This window comes from Cervus canadensis, chromosome 15 (genome assembly GCF_019320065.1).
Source record: "Cervus canadensis isolate Bull #8, Minnesota chromosome 15, ASM1932006v1, whole genome shotgun sequence".
NCBI lineage: Eukaryota > Metazoa > Chordata > Mammalia > Artiodactyla > Cervidae > Cervus > Cervus canadensis.
The window spans coordinates 32387631-32414559 of NC_057400.1; the positions used below are offsets into that span (position 1 = coordinate 32387631).

Below are 26929 nucleotides of genomic sequence, written 5' to 3' on the forward strand. Positions count from 1 at the left end.
GTGTGACTTTCAGTTTTATATTTATATATTTTATTTCAGATTATTTCCATTATAGATTACAAGATACTGAATATTGTTCCCTGTGTTACACAGTAAATCTTTGTTGCTTATCTGTTTTATGTATAGTAGTGTTTAATCCATTAATCCTATACTTATAGTTTATCCCCCTTCCTCCCTTCCCTCTCTGGTAACCATAAGTTTGTTTTCTATGCCTATGAGTCTGTTTTTATAGAGATTAATTTGTATTTTATAGATTCTGCATGCAAAACAATATTTGACTTACTTTGTGTGATATTTCATAGGTCCATCCATGTTTCAAATGACAATATTACATTCTTTATTATGGCTGAGTAATATTGTATGTGATTTTTATGTATATATATACACATCTATATATTTACACACTACCTAATTGTAGGTTTGATTTGGCATTTCTCTAATACTTAGTAATTTTGAGCATCTTTTCATGTGCCTGTTGGCCACATGTATGTCTTTGGAGAAATGTTTTCCAGATCTTATGCCAGTTTTTTGATTGGGTGATTTGGTTTTTTTGGTATTGAGTTGCATGAACTGTTAGTATATTTTGGAACTTAAGCCCTCATATATGGCATCATTTCCAAATATTTTCTCCCATTCCAAGTTTGCCTTTTCATTATATGATGGTTTTCCTTTGATGTGCAAAAGCTTATAGTTTGATTAGGTCCTGTTTGTTTTATTTTTGCTTTCATTTTGCTTAGAAGACTGTAAATTCATACTTTTAAGTAAGAAAAAAAAGTGTAAGACTTGGTGATGTTGAAAGATACTGTCAGTTTACTATGGCTTCTGTAAAAATCAAAAACTGAAAGGCTTAAATAGTAGAAATTTATTGTCTTGGTTCTGTAGGCTAGAAGTCTGAGATAAGGTGTCAGCAAGGGTTGGTTCCATCTAAGGGCTATGAGGAAGGCTATTCCATGCCTCTCCTTTAGCTTCTTGTGGTTTGCTAGCAATTTTTGGCTTTCCATCACTCCAGTCTCTGCCTTCATTTTTACATGTGCTCTTTGTGTCTCCAGACACAAATTAAGGAGCTTAGGGAGAGCAGTATTACTACAGCAATAAAATAATGACAGATCTTTTGCCTTTTAAAAAAGATACTCAACACTGAAGCAACAAGCCGTTATTGGTTGGCACTCCACTCTGCCCATTTAATGCCTTTGCCACAAACTGCCAGCCTACTGGATCCAGATGAGGAAGATCCTTGAAGTAAGGGTTGGATCCCACAGCTATTTGTAAAGCTTTATAAGCCAATCCATAGGGAAAGCTTGCTGAACAGTTTTGAGAAAGTCCTACAATTGTTCATATTTTTTTTTAATTGAAATACAGTTGATTTTCAGTGTTGTGTTTTGTGTATTTTTTTTTCATTTATTTTTATTAGTTGGAGGCTAATTACTTTACAATATTGTAGTAATTTTTGCCATACATTGACATGTCAGCCATGGATTTACATGTGTTCCCCATCCTGAACCCACCTGCCTCCCCATCCCATCCCTCTGGGTCATCCCAGTGCACCAGCCCCGAGCACTTGTCTCATGCATCCAACCTGGACTGGCGATCTGTTTCACACTTGATAATATACATGTTTCAATGCTGTTTTCTCAGATCATCCCACCCTCGCCTTCTCCCATAGAATCCAAAAGTCTTTTCTGTACATCTGTGTCTCATTTTCTGTCTTGTATATAGGGTTGTCGTTACCATCTTTCTAAATTCCATATATATGCGTTAGTATACTGTACTGGTGTTTATCTTTCTGGCTTACTTCACTCTGTATTATGGGCTCCAGTTTCATTCATCTCATTAGAACTGATTCAAAGGTATTCTTTTTAATGGCTGAGTAATATTCCATTGTGTATATGTACCATAGCTTTCTTATCCATTCATCTGCAGATGGGCATCTAGGTTGCTTCCATGTCTTGGCTATTATAAACAATGCTGCGATGAACATTGGGGTACATGTGTCTCTTTCAGTTCTGGTTTCCTCGGTGTGTATGCCCAGGAGTGGGATTGCTGGGTCATATGGCAGTTCTATTTCCAGTTTTTTAAGAAATCTCCACACTGTTCTCCATCGTGGCTGTATGAGTTTGCATTCCCACCAAATGTAAGAGGGTTCCCTTTTCTCCACACCCTCTCCAGCATTTATTGCTTGTAGACTTTTGGATAGCAGCCATTCTGACTGGCATGTAATGGTACCTCATTGTGGTTTTGATTTGCATTTCTCTGATAATAAGTGATGTTGAGCATATTTTTATGTGTTTGTTAGCCATCTGTATGTCTTCTTTGGAGAAATGTCTGTTTAGTTCTTTGGCCCATTTTTTGATTGGGTCATTTATTTTTCTTGAGCTGCAGGAGTTGCTTGTATATTTTTGAGATTAATTCTTTGTCTGTTTCTTCATTTGCTATTATTTTCTCCCATTCTGAAGGCTGTCTTTTCATCTTGCTTATAGTTTCCATTGTTGTGCAAAAGCTTTTAAGTTTCATTAGGTCCCATTTGTTTATTTTTGCTTTTATTTCCAATATTCTGGGAGGTGGATCATAGAGGATCTTGCTGTGATTTATGTCGGAGAGTGTTTTGCCTATGTTCTCCTCTAGGAGTTTTATAGTTTCTGGTCTTACATTTAGATCTTTAATCCATTTTGAGTTTATTTTTGTGTATGGTGTTAGAAAGTGTTCTAGTTTCATTCTTTTACAAGTGGTTGACCAGTTTTCCCAGCACCACTTGTTAAAGAGGTTGTCTTTTTTCCATTGTATATCCTTGCCTCCTTTGTCAAAGATAAGGTGTCCATAGATACATGGATTTATCTCTGGGCTTTCCATTTTGTTCCATTGATCTATATTTCTGTCTTTGTACCAGTACCATACTGTCTTGATGACTGTGGCTTTGTAGTAGAGCCTGAAGTCAGGCGGGTTGATTCCTCCAGTTCCATTCTTATTTCTCAAGATTGCTTTGGCTGTTTGAGGTTTTTTGCATTTCCATACAAATTGTGAAATTATTTGTTGTAGTTCTGTGAAGAATACCGTTGGTAGTTTGATAGGGATTGCATTGAATCTATAGATTGCTTTGGGTAGTATAGTCATTTTGACAATATTGATTCTTCCCATCCATGAACATGGTATATTTCTCCATCTATTTGTGTCCTCTTTGATTTCTTTCATCAGTGTTTTATAGTTTTCTATGTATAGGTCTTTTGTTTCTTTAGGTAGATACACTCCTAAGTATTTTATTCTTTTTCTTGCAATGGTGAATGGTATTGTTTCCTTAATTTCTCTTTCTGTTTGCTCATTGTTAGTGTATAGGAATGCAAGGGATTTCTGTGTGTTAATTTTATATCCTGCAACTTTACTATATTTATTGATTAGCTCTAGTAATTTTCTGGTAGAGTCTTTAGGGTTTTCTATGTAGAGGATCATGTCATCTGCAAACAGAGTTTCATTTCTTTTCCTATCTGGATTCCTTTTCTTTCTTTTTCTGCTCTGATTGCTGTGGCCAAAACTTCCAAAACTATGTTGAATAGTAGTGGTGAGAGTGGGCACCCTTGTTTTGTTCGTGATTTTAGGAGAAATGCTCAATTTTTTACCATTGAGGAGTATGTTTGCTGTGGGTTTGTCATATATAGCTTTTATTATGTTGAGGTATGTTCCTTCTATTCCTGCTTTCTCGAGAGTTTTTATCATAAATGGATGTTGGATTTTGTCAAAGGCTCTTTCTGCATCTATTGAGATGATAATATGGTTTTTATCTTTCAATTTGTTAATGTGGTGTATTACATTGATTGATTTGCAGATATTAAAGAATCCTTGCATTCCTGGGATAAAGCCCACTTGGTTCTTGTGCATTTTTTAGTTTTTGTAGTGAAGTCTAGCATAGATTTGCTTTGTTGAAGTTTTTATTTGTAGATCTTAAAACTATTAAAAAATAATGCTCATTCCATCAATGGTGTTTGTTGCAGAATTATAGATTTTATTACACACTAGTGTAACACCAGTTTATATTGACTATCAGCTTCATAACTTCAGAACTGGATTAGAAATAAAAGTATCAGCAGTCAATAAGCAAGGAATAGGTGAGTATCTGCCATTTTTTTAAAATGTGTTTAACATGTTTAGAACTCTTGATTTAGAAATACTGTTAAACATTTTAATAATGGAGAAAGACTCTTGGTTGATACAGCAATATTATAGCAATGCAGAAACTTTTTAAAATGTCTGTGCTGAAATCATTTTAAAACTCAAAAGAAAAATTTTTAATTATAAAAAAAACCTATGTGTTTAATGTTGTCTCAGGTTTTATATGCAAGTCCAGAAAATAGAGGAAAGTCTAGTTTAATAATTTGATAGATTAATTGTACTAATATGTTAACTGGTGAAATACTCAGGTATGTGTAGAAACAAATGAAGGGATGGTACAACCATAAATCATAACAAAAACTATTAGGCAGTTTGAGAACTCAGAATAGTTGCGAGTCTAAACTGAAATACTAACAAGATTTGTAGGTCCTGTAGACAGGATTGATGCTTTGAAGTGTCTAAATAGCTTCAACATAGTTGGCTGGGAGCATGCCAGTCCTGCCAGTCCTCTGCACAGTGCCATACATCCAGCCTTCATCAATAGCTTGAACGTTCACAATGGCATCTCCATCTTTGAAGGACACCTCATCTGCATCAGCAGCCATATAGTCATACATGGCACGGAAGATTTTCTATCAGCAAGGACAAAAAAGGGAAATGTTAGATTTGCAACAATTAACCTAAGCAGCTAATTTTAAAGTCTCTTACGACACCAAAAATTTAAGTTGCACAAAACAGAATGTGCAACTACCACCAAAACTAAAAAGACGAACTAGGAGAAAATATTTGCAAATCTTATATCTAATAAGGATCATATATATATATATATATATCCCTGGTGACTCAGATGGTAAAGAATCTGTTAATGCAGGAGATTCGGGTTTGATCCCTGGGTCAGGAAGGTCCCCTGAAGAAAGAAATGGCAACCCACTCCAGTATTCTTGCCTAGAGAATTCCATGGGCAGAGGAACCTGGTGGGCTACAGTCCATGGGGGGTCACAGAGTCAGACTCAACTGACTGGCTACATACACACACACACACATCTGTTCAGATCCTTTGCTGAGGATCTGAATTGTCGAAAGGAGATACACCAAGAGCTAACAAGCACATGAAAATACTCGACATCATTAGTCACCAGGAAAATGTAAAGCTACAATGCGATACCACAATGCACTGGAATGATAATTGAAAACAGGTATTGGGGAGGATGTGCAAAAATTGAAATCTTTTATAAACTGCTGATGGAAATGTAAAATGGTGCAGTTTGGAAAACAGTTTTGGAAATTTCTCCTATTTTAGATAGTTACCATGTGACCTAGCAATTCTAGGTATATACCTAAGAGGAATGAATGTATGTCCACACAACTTGTATACCCTTATGAATAACAGCTAAAAACTGGGAACAGCCCAAATGCCCACCAACTGATGATGAAAATATTTTCATACAGTATAGTAATATTTGCTAATAAAAAGGAATTAGTACTGATAAATGATACATGGATAAACCTAAAAACATAAAAGCCAGTCACAGAAGGCCACATATTACATGATTTCATTTATATGAAATGTCCCAAATAGGCAAACACATAGAAATTACATTAGTGGTTATACTAATGTTTTATTAGAGAAAAAGAATTTGAAAAATCGGCAATAGTTCATATTTCTCTCACTTTGAGAATTTGGGAGCATACCAGAAATAAGATTTTCTGGAAAGCTAATCTAAACAATGGTGAAAACAAAAAATACAGTATGGTGAGAAAGGAAAATGGGGTGTTGCTAATCAACAGCATAAAGTTTCAGTTAAGCAAGATGAATGAATGCTAGAGATCTGCTGTTCTAGAGACAACTCAACCTTGAATCTATAGTAAATGTACACTGAAAAATAAGAGGGTAGGTAGATCTCAGGTTAAAGTGTTCTCACAACGAAATTTTTACAAACTGTTAACAGTTTAGAGATACAAATAAAATTTGAAAGTGCCCCAATTTTTCTTCATAGGAGCAGCCACTGGTTAGTTATTTGGCATGAGACCTACATATTTTTCCCTAGCATTTTGAAACACACACATTCACATTCAAGGATAGCCCCCCCACATAAGTGGAATACTATAAACAATACTTGTTCTTTCCATTTGATATAGCTTGGAGGTCTGTCTGTATATAGATTTATTCTGCTGAAGAGAATTCCATATTTTAATAATAACCACAAGTTATTTAGCCATTTCTGTATTTCTAGACAGTTAACTATCATTCTGTATTCGTCCACTAACCCCATAGTGTTTGTCTTCAGGTGTCTGTCTTTGGGCTGAAAGTTTTAGGTCAAAGTTACCTGCCTTTTAAGTTTTCTTAAAAGTTTGCTACTATAATAGAATACTTTGTTATAATTTGTATATTTCTGGTTAGTAGTCATGGTGAACCTCTTTTCCTTGGCCATTTTTGTTTATTTTGTTGTAGATGGTTTAGGCATATGCTTCCAGGCCTCATTTTGAAGGGAAGAGGAATAATAATGTCAATGAATTTTGGATACTTCATGTAGTTTTAGATGTTAATCTTTTGTTATGATTTGTATGATTTCTCCCAGTTTGACATTTCTTTTTGTTATAGTCTTTTCCTTTACATTTCTAGATTTTGGAACTTGCCGAGGAAGATTTTCCCCTCTGCAATATTGTAAAAATAGTCTTTTTCTGTAGTATTTTACAATTTTGCTTTTTTCCCTCTGCTTATTTGTAACTCTTTTCGGGTCTGTTTTTGGACTTCATTTGTTTTAAAACCTATTCTCATGCTAAATTCATATTTAATTATAATAGCTTTCTAGCATATTTTACTCTTATAAGTCCTTTCCTATTGTCATTTTCAAAATCTGCTTCATCTTACATCTTTACTCTTTCAAATAAATTTTAGGATTAATGTATAAAATTTTTATAATTATTTTACTAGGATTTGGTTGGAATTGCCTTGAATTTATGGATTTATTTCTGGAGAAATGACTGCAAGATTCCCTTCCTGAACTATAATAGGTTTTAATACTTAGCAATCTTTCTGTCCTTTAGTAAAGATTTTCTTCATACAGATATTGTTCATTTCAATAGTAAAGAATTATGTTGTAATATTATAATATTATGAAATGAGATCCAGGATTTTTAAATATTTATTCATTTATTTGGCTGCACCAGGTCTTAGTTGCAGCATGTGGGATCTAGTTCCCTGACCAAGGATTGAACCCGGGCCCCCTGCATTGGGAGCTCAGAGTCTTAACCACTGGGCCAGCAGGGAAGTCCCAAGAGATCCAGGGTTTTAAACTGAGTTTTAAGATAGTCTGGTGAATTGGTGAACATGATTTGACTTATCTCTTGTACATATAAGGGGAGATAGAAGGTATGACTAGATTACATGTGACATGTGCATACACAAATACTATGGAAGAATGATTCCAAACAACAGATGCTTTGTTTTAAGATGGTGGGTGGGTCTAATGAGCCCACAATGATTATTTTGCTTTAGTTTTTCTTTGTGTTTTGTGTGTGTCCATGTGTTTGTTTTAAATCACTGAATAATGCTCTTTAGTTACATGAGTTGTTAATGAAGGTTCTCTAATATTTATTACTGTTAACATTATACAAAATAGAAGTTTTGGTTTAAAAAAAAGATCACACCTGTAACCATTATTTCACATATCAAAAAAGAAGGATGACTTGAGTAAGTGATGGTTACTTACTCCAGCAGTGGATGGATGGGATGGGATGGAGGATACCGTTGTCTGCTGGGTAGCAACGGAAGATGATCGTTGCTGTGGGAGCTCTGTGGTTCTTGCATGTTTGTAACCTGAAAGGAAAGGGGAAAATAGCATTAGGAGAAAACCTAACTAGATAGTATTTACTCTGTGTTTAGCAATTGAGCAGCAGTGTCTTCCCCCCTAATTTAAAAAGAATGATTTCTAAGAAAGGAGGAATGAAAATGAAATAGCTAACTGTATGTACCTCTCCACAATTTTAGACTCTCATTAGAAGAAAAGGTTCAGACATTTTTCTGTTTCTACTCAAAGCATCTCTGACAGTAAAATCCAGTGAACTGGCTCCCATGGCTATCGAGGTCAGGGCCATCCACTTGTACCTGTTGAGGCTGCAGAGAAGAAGACACCCCCATCACTGTAGGTGGAGAGGTGGGCAGCTTCTGAATGCTCTGACTTCTCCTCACCACCACTGATGCTTAGCCCGCTGGCTGATCGAGACTGCTCCCGGCTCCGGCGCTGAGCTTGTGCTGAAGGAGGTAAGATCCATCAGAGAGGGGACAGAAATGAAATTTTCCTAGCAGTAATCCCTAATGGTAATTGAATCTCGGTTTTTTTCATTATCAAACAGTCTTTAGTAGATTTCCATGGATTAAACCCTCAAAACTCTATAATACAAGGTGGTCCTTGTTTTCCAGTTGAGAGTTTAATCACCCAAGGTCCCCTAACCAGTAAGTGGTATAGCCAGGCTTCCAATCCCTGAGTCTGTCCTTGACCACTGTTTCTTCCCTCTAGCCTGCTCATTTTCCTGGCTCACCAAAATGAACAGGTAGTAATGGTCACATTCAAATTCCACCTTCAACTTCTCCAGAAAGTTCCCCTGATTTCCAAATTTATTTAGATGCCCTCTCTGTTTCCACAATCTGTGTGAAGAACCTTTAAAACTGTTCATGTCAGGGTATAACTACTGATTTACTGGTCTCTAGAGGATAAATTCTTCAAGATTTACAGGCACTACGTATTAGTTACTTTTAACATGAATAAAGGGTATGAAGGCATGTGGCCTCTTGTTGAAAGACTATCTTCCTTGCCATAAGGGAGTTCAGAAAGTTGTTAAAGGTCAACCCCGTTTTTTCCCCTTTGCTTATGTATTTTATTTTATTGTCATTATTTTTCCAACAGAAAAATTTACTACCTGTTTTTCTTTAGGAAAAAAAAATATATAATGGGGACCAAAGGGGACTTACCTTGAGGCAGTGAAACAATCTTTTCCTATCTTAAACTTGTCTAGAAAGTGAGCTTGGCCCACTAGTCAAGGAGATGTTTTATGCTGAATGAGCAACTCAGGAAATTGAAAGCCCTGGAGGAGATGAACTTTGAGCCTAAACGGCCCTGGCGCTAGCCCACTAAATCGTGATGTTTATGTCGTAAGCCTTTTGCAGCATCACATACCATTAATCATGTGTAAGCTTCGGGACTGAATATTGTCTTCTGCTGGATCATAGTCAAAAACTGAGCCAGGATTGGTACGCCAGACACGTAAACCTGAAAGTGAGATTAAGGGTCAGCACAGATGTTCTCACACTCTGGTAATTTGGAGACTGAAACATGAACCTAAACAACCACAGGCAAATTGAATAATTTAAAGTTTATTTCCACACCCCCCCCCCCCCCCCAGATCCCAGTTACCTGTAATAGTTTCCTGATCCTGGTCATTCCGTTTCTGTTCCATTTCTACCACTTTCCTCTGAATACCCCGGTAGCTAATGTCACTGAAGTCCTGTGTGTTCTTCTTCACTCTCTCAGTGATGGGGTCCGTCACCACTGGTGTGAAGCAACCCTTGTGTTTCTCAAAGTCTTCATGATATTTCACCTGAAATTTCATGAATTCATTTGGTGAAAATAGGATGGTGTGATCATTTACTTTTTCACTTGTTCCAACAGACTGCCCACCCGATCTGAGGGATTCCTGACTCACCGTTGAGATGTGGCGCTGGGTCTCTCTCACCCGTCTCATCTCTGGCGTGTCCAAGACATAGGCAGCTTTGCCTTGGATTTGTTTCCGGAAGCTATCAGAATAAAGCACCTGACAGACGAGAAACCATGGATGAGGGCAAGTTATGGTACCATTCTAATTCTGAAGTCTCAAAATCTTTCCAACAGATGGAAGTGAAGCATGAATCACCTAAAAATTCCCAGCAAGCCCATGACAGAACTGTGAGCGAGAGGGTAGATGGGCAAGGCTTGAATGAGATAAAGGATTTATTTTGACTCTGAAAACATAGCTTTCATTTTCAAAGGAGATGGGGCAAAGTATAATTTTGAAAGGAAAGGAAAAAAATCGTTCTTGAATTTGCTGGGAATTGTAGCACCAGTACATTGGATAGTATATGGCACTAAATGTGATACATTTGAAAGAACTATCCTTTAAAATAACTGATCATTTTTTGAAGGGTTATGTCCAGATTTTATGAACCAGTGCACTAATACAGAAATCAAAGTCTCAGACATGAAAAACCCAAAATATCAAAGTCAGAGTAAGGCATCCATTTCATAGTATTACCTGTTTCATAAAGCATCTTAAAGGATTGCTGAAGATAGAGAATGTTAGGAAGTCAATATGTTACAGTCAGTTATATAAGACTACCTCAGAGTAAAAGGGAAGAGAAGACATTGGCAATTAACTTGTTATGTCTTAGTACAATCATTTGGAATTTAAAAGCATAGTTGTGTTAATTTTAGTGTGAATTTTCAGTGGGATAAAAAATGCACATTTTTATGGTGTTAAAATGTTATTTTCAAGATGTTGCGTTTCTTTTTTCGTTTTAGTGTGTTTTTCAGTTGAATGAGAAAGACACTTTATGATGTTAAATTGTTATTTTCTAAGTTGTTGCACTACTCCTTTTTAGTCCTGGAGAATACCGAGCTAATGTTTTCTTGGTTGCGCTTAGCTCTCTCCATCTCTGGAGTGACCGGTGTCGGAGTTGCTTTTCTCATATTCTCTTTGTACAACACCTAGAGGAGCCAAGAGAGCATCCAGATATCAGAGAGCAGAAACCCAATTCTGAAAACCACCATCTAGCTGTTGTTATGGCTCAATTATGTCACACTCTATAACACCTCACGAAGAGAAGCCATTAAAATGTTATGGTATAAAGCAAAAGGTGAAGAAAGAAATCAGTTTGAGCTGGCAGGGTTGGTATGGTTTTTAAGTGGGTAAAGAAGGATTTTAAAAGATAAAAGTTTGGAGGAAACTGAGAGGTAAATTAGTGGTATAACTATGTTTGCCAGGCTTGTTAAAGGTGTCACCGTCTCTTTTTCCCTCTCTCAAATACCGAGCTAAAGTTTTCTTGATTGCGTTTGACTCTTTCCATCTCAGGAGTAAAGGGTGTGGGGGTGGCTTTCCCCAGGTTCTCTTTGTATAATACCTGTGAGATACAAAGTTGGACCCGAAAGTCACTGGGAGGCAGTAGTCAGGCTATTCAATGTAATGCGATTTGGGGGAGAAAAACCCAGACTTTATCTACTACTATTAGTGAGAACAACTCAAGAAAAAGCTTTAAAAAACAGTTAATGGCAAAAGTCAGTGTAGTATATCATTTAGGGGAGATTCTAAAAAAAAATGGCATTTTGTTTGTTTTTAACCTGGGATGGAGTTAGGAGCAGGTCAAACGGCAGGGGTTACTTTGCAGAATGAAAAAGCACTTTTGTTTGTCAAGACAATACCGAGCTAATGTTCTCTTGATTGCGTTTGACTCTCTGCATCTCTGGAGTGACAGGGGTTGGGGTGCCTTTGCCCACATTTTCTTTGTACAAAACCTATGCGAGTCCAATGGATCCAAAAAGAAAGAAAGAATTACAGTTACAAAAGATTAAACAGAGCAGATCATTTGTTAGGAGGCTCAGGTTGCTAAACTATTTGGGCAGTAAGATTAGATGGAAAGAAATGTTTCCAAAGCAAGCTAATAATAGTTACAGCACATTGCCAGAGTAGAACCCTGTCCTGAACTTCCTTGCAGCCTAAAAGACAGAACTATAGTTTTTTGTGCCTAGTTCCAGGGCCCACATGGGAGACCGCCTTTACTCTACCACTAATCGATGCATGTCAAGCACCTGACAGATAATCTGTCAGGATTTAGGAGCAGGCATTTGAATAACACAGAAGGTGGAGGCTGCTCCCTAAATCGGAATGGGAGACTGGACCCGTTTGCCACACACATCAGGGAAGTGTATCTGTGTTCTGTCTCTTGCTTTAATTCAGAACATCATCATACTTATCAATAAGTAAAAATGTTTTCAGCAATTACATCACTCATAGCGTTAGTCAGTAGGAAACAACAGTAATGCATTGTGATAAATTCCCAGCCTCCCTGTCACCAGTGTCATTCTTGATGTCACAGAAGATTCGAGCTATGGCATTCAAGAGGAAGAATTCTATCAAAGAACTGATTCTCAAAGTTGAGGTCCCTGGACAACAAGGTTAACATTACCTGAGACTTTGCTGGAATTGCAAAATGTCTGGCCCCATGCCAGATCTACAGAATAAGAGACTGAGACTTGGGGTCCCAGTAGTCCCATGTTCCAGTATCAGAGGAACCTCTCTAGTATGTAAGGTAATGTCCCCACACAAACCCCAATCCACAGCAATCTCTTTACATCCCGGAACGCAGGCTTACAACAAATAGCTTACTAAAATTAGCATTTAAAGACCATGATAGATAGAAGAACAGAAAGAACTAAAATTGGTAAAACAAAAAATAGTTCAAATGACACTCCTTTTAAAGTAAATGGACAGTGATTTGGCAAAACCACTACTGGATCTTAATTTATGTCATTATGCCTGAAGGAGAGGATAAGGGGTTATTTTTCCCAAGGTCTCTTTGTCCAAATCTGACGGGGTAAATTATAACCTAAAGTCAGCTACAAAAAAATAAATAAATAAAATAGCAATTCTGATGTTCCAGAAAGAATCCTGTCATACCTACTACTCCACTCCCCACTTTTCACAAATACATAAAACAAAGAGACCTTAGGGGGGTAATGGATAGAGAGTTAAGTTTGGGGAGAGAGGAGCAAAGGATGACTTATTGAAAAATCTGTTACTTCCTGATATTAGAACTTTAAAATAAGGGATTAAAGCAACATTGTTATTCTGAGGTTAAGTCCAGGAGTAGCCCTAAAAGGAAGAAGGATAAATGCGATTAAGAAATTCACAAAATTTCAGTTATCTTTAAAAAGTAGGATTAATATGTATTATTTTAAATTACTAAAGAAGTAGTTTGGGTTTTTTGTTTTTTTTTTTTTTTGTCTTGCTGCAAGTACCGAGCTAATATTTTCTTGATTGTGTTTGATTCTCTCCATCTCTGGAGTGACAGGTAAAGGGGTTCCCTTGCCCATGTTTTCTTTGTATAACACCTGTATGATAAGAAAGCATCCAGAAAAACAACCGTAAGTAACATTTCATTTGTTGTGAGACTTTAAGGGTGAGTTCAACTTCCTTGTTATCAAATGACACAATAATCCAAGGAGCCAGGAGTTATATGCTGAGAAGATGCCACCAAAAACTTTAACGATAGCCATTCTTGGGATGAGGAGACTGACTTTATCTAGGATCTTTAGCTGCTGGGGAAAAGCTGTGGAGTTACCTTCCCAAATAATCACATGAGGATTTGAGACTGTTAGAATGTGGTTTTGTTGTTATCCAAGCAAACTAAAAGAAAAGAGGTTTTAAAAAATATTTTTAAATGCCAGATTGAACAGAAATCAGAATTAGAAAAAGAATCCATAGTAGTACCACAGAAATGAGAAATGAGAAATATTAGAAGCAAAGGAAGGGAAGTAGGTTTAAAAGGAGAAAAAATATTAAGTATCAATTTCTTTATGAGGTTAAATGACATCTCCTTTTCCCTTTCTTCCCAAAATACCGAGCTAAGGTTCTCTTGATTGAGTTTGACTCTCTGCATCTCTGGAGTGGTGGAGACTGGCGTTCCTGTGCCCAGGTTTTCTTTGTATAGCACCTGTGTGATTAGAAAGCACCCGGAACAAAAAGAGCAGTCAGCCACTCCCCCTTCGTGCGGAGCAGTGGCGAGTAGCAGGGCAGGGAGGAAGAGAATGAGTTAGAGGAAGGAAAACACCAGAAGCTTCTAGGTCCATCCTGTAGGAGACTAAAGACACCCTTAAAAGCAAGGGAATGCAGAAGGAGCAGCAAAAACTTGAAAGTTTTGTTGCTGAACTAATCTCTGCAGTGCTGAGCAAAGGAGACCACCACAGAAGGGAACCATGAGCGGCACCCCCAAGCTTCTTATGAGGATGGGAGAAAACAGAAAGGGAGACAGAAGGAGAACCAAGGATTTTGTTTTGGAAATATTGATCAACCACACATAAGGAAATTTAGGTTTTATAAACATTGTGTATTTAAAAGTACATACACACAGATCTTCTTTTGTTGACTTTCAAAAGAAGTCAGATTTTTAGTTTGGGTGAAATATTGGAAAGAATTATACTTGAGGCAAATGGACAACAGTGACAAAATGCTAAAAGAACTTGAAAATATCTATACAAATACCAGTAGAGATCAAAAAGGTTAGAATAGGAAATGAGGCCAATGGTTTATATTTATCTATAGAACAAATTTTTGTAAACTCTACGTTCAAAGTTGCCAAAGCAGGATAAACATGGGGGTTTAGAGACTGGGTATGTTATGTTTTTAAAGGTTGGAAAGTAATATTGAACATTTTTTAAGTGATATTAATGTTTAACCAAAATGGGGAGACTGATTTCACAGGAAATGGCAGCATTAAGTTGTAAACAAGACATGTCAAAGTTTTTACTGGAATAAGTTGATTAGGTTTTAAGATACAGCCATTAATCTTTTTAAAAAATGATTTTAAATTAGTTAAAGGGTTTTTTGTTTGTTTTTTAAATACCGAACTAAAGTTTTCTTGATTGTGTTTGACTCTCTCCATCTCTGGAGTGATGGGAATTGGAATCCCTTTCCCGATGTTTTCTTTGTATAATACCTGTACAATATAAGAAAGCATCCAGAAAAAAACAAGAGCAGTCAAAACAGCCCTTTCAGGTTATCATTTAAGGAGCCTATGAAACACAGACATCACACAGGAAAGACAAATTCACCAAGTCAGCTTGTCTTTTCTAGCACAGGTCTGGATGAGAACATGTTCCACATTTCCTTGGCTAAAGGGCCAGTATATTTGATATTCAACTTTTATGCTAACTCATGTTAAATGTTGATTTTCTGTGTTAAAAATTAAGAAAAATTATTTCATAAAAGTACTAAAATACTTAGTGTACCACAGAAAGGTTATTTTTTAATTGGAGGGCAAATATTCATTTTCCCTACACAGAATATTCGTTTTATAGAACAACAGATATTTTAAACCTCAGGTCAAATCTATGCAATATAGGAAACAGGTCTTTGTTGTGTAAATTCAAGTTATATAGGTGGTTGAGTCTAAATACAGAATCTTTAAAGGTTCTTTGCACCACTGGACAATTTTGTCTAAACGCAACCTATGTAGAAATTAACACAAATGGTTACTTAAAGGAAGAAATTGTCCAGGATCATCAGGATCATTAATATCTCAAATAGATGTAAATAACAATATACCTACTCTAATATAGATGAAAATAATTTTTAAATAACTTTGAAAATTAATGTAAACTTTTCCAAAAGAAGGAATAATAATAACAAACCTATAGGGAAAACAGTAAATATAACATTCCAAAAATATCAATTTATACTGAAAATTCAATAAAATCAAAAGATTGTTAGTGAATAGTAATCACAAACAAAAACAAAAAGACAGTGGGACCCAAGAAGGTTACTGATATTATCTGGAAGTTTGATTCCTTCACATAATTATTTCAATGAGCAATTAGAAAACATTTTGGATGAAACCTCTCCCTACTGCTCTACTCTTTCCCCTCCTCAAAAAGAATCCAGCTAAGTTTTCCTAATGACTTGGATTCTCCATCTCAGGCATAAATGAATCTAAGATCCTTATATGAAAGCTTCACAGACTATTGAGTATTCTAGTTTTTCAACAAAAATATTAAGAAAAACAAATTCATCTAATTCAAATATTTTTTTTAAAAATCAGAAGGTCTCGATTTCTACTGATGGAATGTCTTGTTTGGAACAAGTATCAAGATTCCTTTGGGTTCTGATTCTGAGCAATTTTCTCTCTTGGTGCCACTGTTTTATAGGTAGGATCTCTGTTAAGGTAACCCCTGTCCTCAGCAAGGGCCATTATTTCTACCTGGGGCCTCAAGTCCTGTGTCTTTTCTTACACTGCTAACCCAGCCACATCAAATAAAAATAGTTCTAAGTAAATAAAAGCTATAGTATTTGGGGGTTTTGGATATCAATGAACTTCAAAAGTCCTATAAAACATGGAAAGGAACCTGTGAAAAGTTGTAAGGGACTGTTATAGGAAGTATAAAGTGTTAGAATCAAATGGTGAGTAAGAGATCTGGAAAAAGGAAGAATAAAGTTGATGAGTTTTTGTTTTGTTTTTTTAAAGAATTTGTTAAACTGATTATTTTAAAGGGACTAAAAGGAGTTTTTATAGAAAGGTATTATTATTTTTTAATACGAAGTTAAAGGAGCTTTCTCCCAAATACCGAGCTAAAATTCTCCTGGTTGCGCTTGACCCGCTCCATCTCAGGGGTGACAGGGACGGGAGTCCCCTTGCTCAAGTTCTCTTTGTACAGAATCTGTGTGTATAAAACCAACAATCAAATCAGCCTGGATCCATTGTTAAGGTAGGCTCTAAAAGTATTTTTGCTTGTTTGTTTTCCTAGTGACATGAAATAGGCCTAAATAAATTTCAGAAATAGAACAAGTATAGATTACCTTTGGACATTTCATCACAAACAGTATGAGGTTTGTCTCATACAAAAAAGTGGCATTAATACCAACAGAACTTTCAGATTACAGGCAGGAGTCACTTATTGGATTTGCCAAAAATTTCATTGAGATTTTCTGTAAGATATTACCAAAAAGCCCAAATGAACTTTTTGGCCAACCCCCATACATATATATACCTTTTCTCAAAGGCAGGATTAGGATTTACCAAATAGTGCTCAAGTTAACTGAAATTCATATGCATAGTGAGCTGTTGGTAATTCTCAGGAGACCAAGAAGAAAGGGGTTTGGGGAATAAAATAAATAAGTATTAAAAGCTAAATAAATATTAGCGTTCAATGACCCTGAAACTATTCCAAAGAAACCCATTTATATCTCTTGTGATATACAAACATAGCTGAGCCAAGTAAACTTGTATTTCTAAGTCACTGTGAATTGCTAAGTTGTCTTTGGAATGAAAGTGTTCAAGAATCACATTCTTTTAAGAAACGATGCAAACACAGAATACATCAAACAGAGCCATAATAAAAACAAATAGAATTCTAGTTAACATTGTCCTTTTGAAGGCATGTTAGATTTTACTTTTGATTTGTGCCACAACAGTTAGAAACATCTACTGTTATTCAAGGATTTGAGGAAGGAAACACTAAGTATTATAGGTTTTTAAGGAATGTGATCAATAGCTATGTTTTAGGAAAAACAGTTAAAATTTCACACCAGAACTAAAATACTAAATTAGATTTGGGTTGAAAACTGAGGTAACATTTGGTGTCATTTTCATTCTATGAATTTAGTATTTTTATAGTAAGAAAATTATATATTGGTAATGTGTTAAAAATATTTTAAATAAAAATTAAGGGATTTTATATTTTTTCCCCCTAAGAAATACCGAGCTAAAGTTCTCTTGATTGCGTTTGACTCTCTCCATCTCTGGAGTGATAGGTGTTGGGGTTCCTTTCCCCAAATTTTCTTTGTACAAAACCTGTGAGATACAAAAAAGTACCCAAAAGACATTCAAAACAAGCACAAAGATCAAAGAAGAGAGAAAACTGGGGGCTGGGCGGGGGGAGGGTGTGAGGAGGGAGTTTTAGTGAGTTACGTTTAGTAAGAATAATACTTTAACTTGTTACTTCACGTTTTAAGGATAAACTCTATTCTGCTAATTCTGGGAATGAAAAAGTACAGCGGAAAGCACTGAGTTATAAGATATGAATGTAATGATGAGAAATCTTGTGTTAATTCTCTTTACAGTATTTCAGATCTAAGTGGTCACACTGATCAGTCACCAAAAGGGTTAAAATACCATCAGAAAAGTGAGTCATTTTGTGTAAGACTAGATGGTCTCGGTCAGGTGGTAACACACACACCACACACACACAACTGTTAAGATGTTATTTTTTAAAAGAATGATGATATATTTGTAAATACCGAGCTAAAGTTCTCTTGATTGCGTCTGACTCGCTCAATCTCTGGAGTGACAGGGGTTGGAATGCCTGTTCCCAGGTTCTCTTTGTACATAACCTGCAGAAGATAATTAGAACATCTAAAAAAGTGAAATGACCATGAATCCTTCGGATTTACACCTATATGCCAGCTATTTGGTGGACACTCACAGAAAGAATCTAGCTTTCAAACATGACATTTAGGAATAAGGAAAAAAAATGCCACAAATATTTATTTTCTCTCTTCAAAGGTAGTAACTTGACTACCTTGAAGACTGTACTAAACTGTGGCACTTTTCTTTAGTCAACATTTAGTATCAATACATTCCTAAAATGCATTAGAAAGTGCCAATACATTCAACATTGAAAAAAACATTAACCATTTCCTAACATCTAGTATCAGTCCCTTGAATATAGTAGGTCATAAATAGGTGGCTTGGTTTACATTTTTCTAATCATGTGTACTCTTCTTTCAGGGTTGAGAATTTTGTTTTGTATTTTCTCCAGAAAATTCCTAACTGGTCTTTAATCTTAGGTACCCCTTAATGTAAGGAGACTTGAATAGTTTATTTCTGCAGGAAGAGCAACTTTCTCTGAAATTTTTACTCAGTGCTGAATCGTGTAAATTAGTGTTTTTGAACAGGGAGAAGTCCAAAGGACTGTGTTAATGAAACAAGTGAGGAACTTCCAGAGCCTTTTGTCATCCTCATTCTACCCTCCCTCACAATGTTAACAATTGACCACCTAAAGGAAGGAAGGATTAAGTGGATGGATTCTATGTTGTACTAGAGCAGAGGCTGGGGAACAACATGGAAAATCTGGGGGTTTGTGTCACAAATTAATTCCTAAAATCACTGCCACTAGTGCTAATATCTCTATTTTGCTAGGAAACTTTTCAAGATCTTTAACAATCTACCATCTTCAAACAAAGTTGTATTTCTTTACTGGGCAAGGCAACAGAACTCATGGACCACGGAACAAAACAAAACCAGAGAAAGGCAAGAAATTGGGATCAGAAGTGGCAAAGGTGATGCAGGCTGGCTTTCCTGGATGAGTGGACATGCAATTCTAAATGCAGGGGAGCCAAGGCAGAAGCAGAGAATGCAAAGGGAATGAGGTCTAAAGGATACAGACGACTTACAAGAGAAACAGCCAGTGTTCTCTAATGGAAATTCAATGGGATTGAATTTCCTCCAGTGACCAAGAAAACCTCGATCAAGATCCTTGCCTTTTATTGGCTATAAACTATTTCCCAAACTTCACACAATCTTTGGCTAGTAGCCAGCAGCTGCTTAGAAACTGCTTGTGGATGGGAAAGAGTGGCAAGTGGCATTGGGGGATAAGGTGTGGGTGGAGGCGGGGCTAGCTGGACAGAGGTCAGGAGAAATGTGTGCTAAACCTGCTATCTCAAGTGTGGTGGGTCTCCCAACGTATACACAGACACCGTACACAGGTGCCTGAAATTCCTGTTAAGAGAACAGGCTTAAGATACACCTTTGTGGGTAAGATGACAGCCAGCACCTTCAGAACACACTGTATTTACTAGGAGAGGGCAGAGGACACAGGGCTAGGGGAGAAGGCTATGTAGACTTCACAAGGCTACCCAGGGATGGGGGAGAATATCCTGAGGTACATGCATGTACACAGCTTTGTTTTATATTTTATGTTTGTAGGTATGTGTAATTAACAAGATCATCTCAGTAACCTTATCACTACTGTCAGCACATTTTAAGGAACTGCACATATGATGATTAAACATGAAGCCAAGTCCCTTCTGCTCCCTGATTTATGTAAAGACAGAATTTCCTTATCTTGATTTTGCAAACTGCACTGCCCCTCACAGGGCAGGGAGGGTTGTCCAAGGGGGTAGGAGGAGGAAGGGGTGACGCAGGAAGGGGCCAGCATGGGAAGGGGCCATTACCGAGCTGATGTGCTTCTGTGTCTGCTTGACGCGCTTCACCTCAGGCAGGTCTGGGATGGGCGTTCCTTGTCCAATCACCTCCTTATACTTCACCTGCAGGTATAAAAATGGGAACATGAGCATGTGTGCGGTTAGTCACCCCACAGTGTACAAAGTCACGGTTTAAATAGTACAGCCTCTATCCTTAGTGGGAATGGGGCCACATTCTGATACCGGGTCAGAGGAGAACCATGTCAAGGACAAGGACACATGGATTCTCTATGATTTCTTTAGGGGTGGGGACCACACTTAGGGAAGAGAAGGGGTTTCAGTCTAAGGTCTCCCATATCTTATACCACAGTTCATGTGCCCCGGGCAGACACACACATACACCCAGGAAGGGCCATTCTTTGACTCACAAGTGACAAGGAGTCTCTTGACCACATTCTAGTCAGGCACATCTGTATTGTCTTCCAACCTAGGTCTTAACCTTTGGACACCTTTATACCACCCGGTTTTAGCAAGAATCCTGCTAAGTCAGTTTAGCCAAAATCTCCCACCTGGGATATTTCATCCTCCTTAATATTTAATCAAATTCCTTACCCCTCAGCCCCAGCCCTGAGGTGAAGTCTGACTACCTTGATCTGCCATTTTAGCCATAATCCCCCCGCCTTTACCTCCCTGTTTCTTCTGAGTAATTTTCCATCCATTGATCTTTTCTCCACCTTCCCATTCTCCCCCATCCCACCCCATCCATCCACCCCTCACATAAAGCCCTACTTTCCCTTGTATTCAGAATTGAGCTCAGTTCTATACGGAGATCTCTTTTTCACTATATTACAATTTTCCTGAATGAAGATCTTTTTTTTTTGACTAAACTACTGTCCAACTCTGGTTCATTTTGACACAGGGCTCTCCATTTTTCATGTCTAACAAGTACTCATGAAAACTGCCTTGACACTGCATTATGGCATCTCCCTCTTATTTTAGCAACTTCGGCTGTTTTGGTGACAGAATCTTTGAGTACAGCTCAGTCATCAGTGTGGATGATCAAAGGGAGGCAGAAGATACTGAAAATGAGTCCCCAGTGGGTGTCTTTACCGAGCTAATGTGGTCCTGGGTTTGCTTCACTCTCATCATCTCTGGTGTCTTTCCAATCGCCGTTCCTGGTGAGACGTCCTCTTTATATAAAACCTGGGTATTCAGAATTAGGACAGTGTTACACAGAAGAAAGGACAACACAACCATTCCTGGAGAAAGAGTAGGACACATGGCTTCTGTGAACACAAAAGACACTAGAGAACGTTCTTAGGCAAGTGCTGGAGCGTCTTCTGCATCAGCCCCAGTAACTCACACATGTAGCAACACACGTCACTTTTCAGACCTGGAGATTTCTTTTAAGATTATCATACTGTATTAATACATAATGAGAAAAGCCAGAAAATGTTGATTAAAAAACACTCCAGTGTGAAACACAAGATCCATTAAATAAATATAAAGTCAGTCAGTTATTTTGGGAAAGGATAATAAATCACAGTGTCGAAAAGAAATCCATCTTGGAGCAAGACAACACGTGTTACTGCCCTGAGATTAAAAGCTCCTTTGTTAGCAGATTTAAGTTGTTATTTCTAATGGTCTCTGGAGTGGTGGTTTTAGAGCGAATTCTGGGGAATTTTAACAAATAACTGATAGCATTAACAGGGGAGGTTAGATGTTAATTGTCTGAATCAACGTGAGGCTAGTATATTTTTAAAGAGACTGAAATTATTAGGTTAGCATTAAATGGAAAATAAATGGTAAATATACCGAGCTGAAATTCTTTTGATTTTCTTTAACACGCAGTATTTCTGGCGTGTCTTGAACAACTGTAATTTTTCCTTTACTGTTTTTAAGGTCATACTGGTATTGGAGCTATGAGAAAAGAGTAAACATCTTGTTATGAAAAGAGAGAAAATATCTTAAGATTTCAACATTGTTTTATATATTTTTAATTGCCTATATTGTGTAAGGGAAGTTAAAACCACATATATATATTTTTAAATGTATTTGCCACAATAATCATAGATAGCCAATGAAAAATTCAATAAGAATTTTGGAGAGAAACTAAACTTTAAAACCCTAAAAGTTTTTTTTTTTTTTTAATATCTCTTGCCTAGAATTAACTTTGAAAAAGATGTCACCACCTGGAAAAGATGGTGATAGTTCATATTCAACAACAAGAAGTCACTAACAAAGTGCAAGATGATTTGGGACTGAGATAATAAGGTGAGCCCAGAGGAAACTGGAACACACATCTCCTGGGCAGGGGTGGGAGGTGCTGAGGGCTACTGTAGGCTGGATACCCAAGCATGTGTGCCCAGAGGCATCCTTCTTTCCCCGGCCTCAACCCAGGTCCCAGTGAGCTGTGCCTTAGAATCAATAAAAACTCACAAGGCTGAAGTTCTTTTGGTTCTCCCGGACCCTCTGCATCTCCGGGGTGTCCAAAACGATCTCATAATATGACATGCACTTTTCTGCATCTTCCTTGTACTTTTTCTGGAAATAGATTCAAAGAAATAACGATGGTGAACAACACAGGGATATAGACCAATGGGACCTAAAATAGCCCTTCCTGCTCAGCAGAGGGAAAGTGTTTTTTTTTTTTTTTGGACTGTTTAAGGATGTTAGGGAGTTGTAAAGCAGAGCCCTCTGGATCAGTGAGCACCAGGCCTCTTCTTTCCAGGAGAACTGAGCCCAGGATCCATTGTCATTACCCATTGTCATTTTGGTGTTGGAGAAGAACTACGGTGTTGGAGAAGGCTTGAGAGTCCCTTAGACTGTAAGGAGATCAACCCAGTCAATCCTAAAGGAAATCAATCCTGAATATTCATTCATTGGAGTGACTGATGCAGAGGCTGAAGCTCCAGTACTTTGGCCACCTGATACAAAGAGCTGACTCATTGGAAAAGACCCTGATGCTGGGAAAGATTGAAGGCAGGAGGAAGAAGGAGAAGGGGGTGACAGAGGATGAGATGGTTGAATGGCATCACCGACTCAATGGACATGAGTTCGAGCAAGCTCGGAGTTGGTGAAGGACAGGGAAGTCCAGCATGCAAAGGGTTGGACACAACTGAGCAGCTGAACAACAAAGGTGTCTAAACTGTGGCTAAACTGACCAAGCAGAGAAGGCAGTGGCACCCCACTCCAGCACTCTTGCTTGGAAAATCCCATGGATGGAGGAGCCTGGTGGGCTGCAGTCCATGGGGTCGCTAAGAGTCGGACACGACTGAGTGTCTTCACTTTCAGTTTCCACTTTCATGCATTGGAGAAGGAAATGGCAACCCACTCCAGTGTTCTTGCCTGGAGAAGCCTCCAGGGAGGCTCATGGGCTGCCAACTGTGGGATGGCACAGAGTCAGACACGACTGAAGCAACTTAGCAGCAGCAGCAGCAAACTGGCCAAGTGGCCATATGAAAGAGGTGACAGCCCCTGAGGTTCCTGGCAGCAACAAAGGGATGCCTACAGTAAACTGGATGGAGCCAGACTATTCAACAGGCAAAATGGAGAAAAGTAGGAGGGTTGAGAGCTATCAGCAAGGCCTCTTGAATGCCAGTCCTTGGTTGGTGACAAAGATATTGTCACTGAGCTGTGAGCAGGTATGGTTGGGCTCCTGGCTACAGGGGTGGGCCAGTAGGCAGGTCCAACAAGAACTTCCAGGATGAGGCCAGGAAAACTACATTCCCAGGTGTTATGAAGTATAGCCTGGTCAAGCAACTACTGCTTTCTAACTCAATGTTTAGAAGACAAGCAAAAAACTCTTGATTTGAGGTTACTGAAATAAATTGCAGGTTCCTAATCAGCAGTGAAGGTTAAAACAAGTGAGGATATATCTTGGAGGATGAAGGACATCATAATTTTCTTTATCTCTCTGTAGGAAGAGAGAGAGTTATCCATCAGGAAGAATCAGGGTTAGATTGTATGGTTAGTGTTGATGACATGATCTCAATCTTGTTAAAGAAACTGATAATCAAATGTGGGTGATCAACTTTGTTTCTTCCAGATTTGCCCACAAATTTTACATCCACATTTTAAGAGACTGATTCTTTAACTATGGGTGGTAACTCATGCCTGTTTGAATGGCCATCATCAGAAAGACAAGTGATAACAAACAACTGTTGGTCAGAGTGTGGAGAACAGTGCCCCACTGGGATTGTAAACTGGGTTTGCCTCTATGGAAAACAGTATAGAGGATCCACAAAAAATTAAAAACACAACTACCACATGATCCAGCAATTCCACTTCTAGGAATATATCTGAAGGATATAAAAACACTAATTCAAAAAGATACCTGCACTTTGATGTTCATAGCATCATTATAATAGTTGAGACATGGAAACAACCTAAGCCTCTATCAATAAATGATGGATAAAAAATGTGGTGTGTGTGTATATATTCAGTTCAGTTCAGTTGCTCAGTCGTGTCCGACTCTTTGCAACCCCATGAATTGTAGCACGCCAGGCCTCCCTGTCCATCACCAACTCCTGGATATATATACATATGTACATACATACATATACATATATATATATGTTTAATTGTCGCTGATTTGCATTGCTGTGTGGTAGAAATCAATGCAACATTGCAAAGCAGTTACCCTCCACTTTTAAAAAAAAAGTTGTGCTATATATGTACAATGGAATAATATTCAGGCATAAAAACAAAATCCCGCCATCTGTGACGACATGGGTAGACATGGAGGGCACAACACTAAGTGAAATAAGTCAGAGAAACACAAATACTGTATGATCTCACATACTTGTGGAATCTAAAATCAAACTCGTAGAAAAAGTGATCAGATTTGTGGTTGCCAGAGGTGGGTGTTGGGGGTGAGGTGGAATTGGAGAAAGGTGGTCAAAAGCGACAAAACTCCACTTACAAAGTAGTAGGGATGTAATGAATAACATGATGACAGCTATAGTTAATACTGCTGCATGGTGTGTGAAAGTTGTTAAGAGACTAAATCCTGAGAGTTCTCATCGCAAGGAAAAATTTTTTTTTCTCTTATTATATGATGGATGCTAATTAAACTTATTGAGGTAATCACTTCACAATTAATATACGCCAAACCATTACACTTAATAGCTCAGTTGGTAAAGAATCTGCTTGCAATGCAGGAGACCCCAGTTCAGTTCCTGCGTTGGGAAGATTCGCTGGCAAAGGGATAAGCTACCCACTGCAGTATTCTTGAGCTTCCCTGGTGGCTCAGCTGGTAAAGAATCTGCCTGCAGTGTGGGAGACCTGGGTTCAATCCCTGGGTTGGGGAGATCCCCTGGAGAAGGGAACAGCTACCCACTCCAGTATTCTGGTCTGAAGAATTCCAGGGACTTGATAGTCCATGGGATCCCAAAGAGTCAGACATGACTGAGTGACTTTCACAAACCATTACACTGTACACCTTAAACTTATGCAGTGATACATTCAATTTTATCTCAATAAAACTGGAAAAATAAATTTAAAAAATTATGTGCATGCATGTGTGTGTTCAGTCATGTCCAACCCTTTGTGACCCCATGGACTAGTCAGCCAGGCTCCTCTGTCCATGGAATTTTCCAGGCAAGAATACTGGAGTGGGTGGCCAATTCCTACTCCAGGGGTAAAACCCATGTCTCTTGTATTCCTTCACTGGCAGGTGGATTCTTTACCACTGGCACCACCTGGGAAGCCCTTAAAAAATCATGAATAGAACCATTTTAAGAGTTCTTCAGTACCTTAAAATTCTCTTCTTTATTTTAATTCTGGTATAGGAATCTCAAATTTAACTCAAACTTGCATCATAGACAAATCCCTTCTTTTTTACTGGCAAAATTGTGATTTGAAAGAATCTCCTTCAGTATTAGTGGAAAGACTTGTTCTTTGTGATTGGGGTCAATGTGTGATATCCTGATGAATGTCCTTACCTGGCTTGAAAGGTTCTTGACTTGCTGGGCATGAATGATCTCCGGAGTGTCAACCACAGAAGTGAAATTGGCTTTTTCCATTTCTGCTGAGTGCTTATACTTAATCTACAAAAGGACCATCCAATAGTTGGGTGAATGTTTACAGTGCACACATTTGTTGGCTCAGTTTGAGTATTAAGTGATTAATATTTCTTTTCTAAAAGGACTCATTATTCAAAATAAAAACAGAAGAGGATTCATTCATCTGCTACTCAACAATTGTTTTTTTTTTCTTGTGTTTATAGCTTTATGCTAAGGAGTGAGATTCGGAAAGAAAGGTTGAGTCCTAGGCTTACTATCTAGTTGATTGGGGAGTGGGTGGGGTGAGGGCTGGTGAGAGTTGTGCAAGGTTTGGGAAAGGAGAAGGAGAGAGATAATCAATGGATAGTAAGGCATTGATTGTTTTCCAAAGAGCTGGGAGAAGGACAGATGAGAGCAGCCCTGGCAAAGGTCCTGGATCCTTTCATCAGAACAGATTCCACCATGCCATTATATGCATCTGACTGTAATTGTGTTCTTATAATCACGGCTACTTTTTTTTTTTGAAAGACTGACATGGAACACTCACCTGACTGGCAATATCTGTAGCATTCCTGGCTCTCAGGAAGTCAGGAGTTTCATTGGCCATGGCATTCAGACCTCTTCCTTTGACTTCCAGCTCCAGATCTCTCTTATATTCTTTCTATAGTAGCATTAAAAGAAAATGTTACTTAGCTGTCATAGCAAGATAATGAATGTGCAGAGTGAATATAGATCCACATAACATGCCACCTGCATTGCTAGAGTCACCTTCACCATCCCTGGGGTAGGATGGAGTGGTGACGACAGAAGACCGCTCTAGAAAACTATTATACTCATGCCAGAACCTCCTTTGGAGCAGTTTCTAGCATTCTCTGCTTAGA

The 26929-nt window shown here is 37.9% G+C and overlaps 1 protein-coding gene across 31 annotated transcripts in view; it reads right to left on the bottom strand.

Annotated features, from left to right (window-relative positions):
• Nucleotides 1-3968: 3968 nt before the first annotated feature.
• NEB (nebulin) overlaps nt 3969-26929 on the bottom strand; it is a 218680-nt gene continuing 195719 nt past the window's right edge. For 15 of the 31 annotated variants that reach the window (XM_043488007.1, XM_043488010.1, XM_043488013.1 and 12 more), the window contains 21 exons: nt 26596-26709; nt 25989-26093; nt 22483-22587; nt 21859-21963; nt 21154-21246; nt 20074-20166; nt 18139-18231; nt 17600-17692; nt 16467-16559; nt 14750-14842; nt 13748-13840; nt 13146-13238; nt 11550-11642; nt 11159-11251; nt 10746-10838; nt 9802-9909; nt 9513-9696; nt 9276-9368; nt 8207-8353; nt 7812-7918; nt 3969-4730 (listed from right to left, as the gene is read on the bottom strand). In XM_043488007.1, coding sequence (XP_043343942.1) covers nt 4557-4730; nt 7812-7918; nt 8207-8353; nt 9276-9368; nt 9513-9696; nt 9802-9909; nt 10746-10838; nt 11159-11251; nt 11550-11642; nt 13146-13238; nt 13748-13840; nt 14750-14842; nt 16467-16559; nt 17600-17692; nt 18139-18231; nt 20074-20166; nt 21154-21246; nt 21859-21963; nt 22483-22587; nt 25989-26093; nt 26596-26709 — 2265 coding nt within the window. In that variant the 3' untranslated portion in view covers nt 3969-4556. The remainder of the gene's footprint in view (nt 4731-7811; nt 7919-8206; nt 8354-9275; nt 9369-9512; nt 9697-9801; nt 9910-10745; nt 10839-11158; nt 11252-11549; nt 11643-13145; nt 13239-13747; nt 13841-14749; nt 14843-16466; nt 16560-17599; nt 17693-18138; nt 18232-20073; nt 20167-21153; nt 21247-21858; nt 21964-22482; nt 22588-25988; nt 26094-26595; nt 26710-26929) is intronic. The other 16 variants (XM_043487985.1, XM_043487986.1, XM_043487984.1 and 13 more) reach the window with 16 other exon arrangements.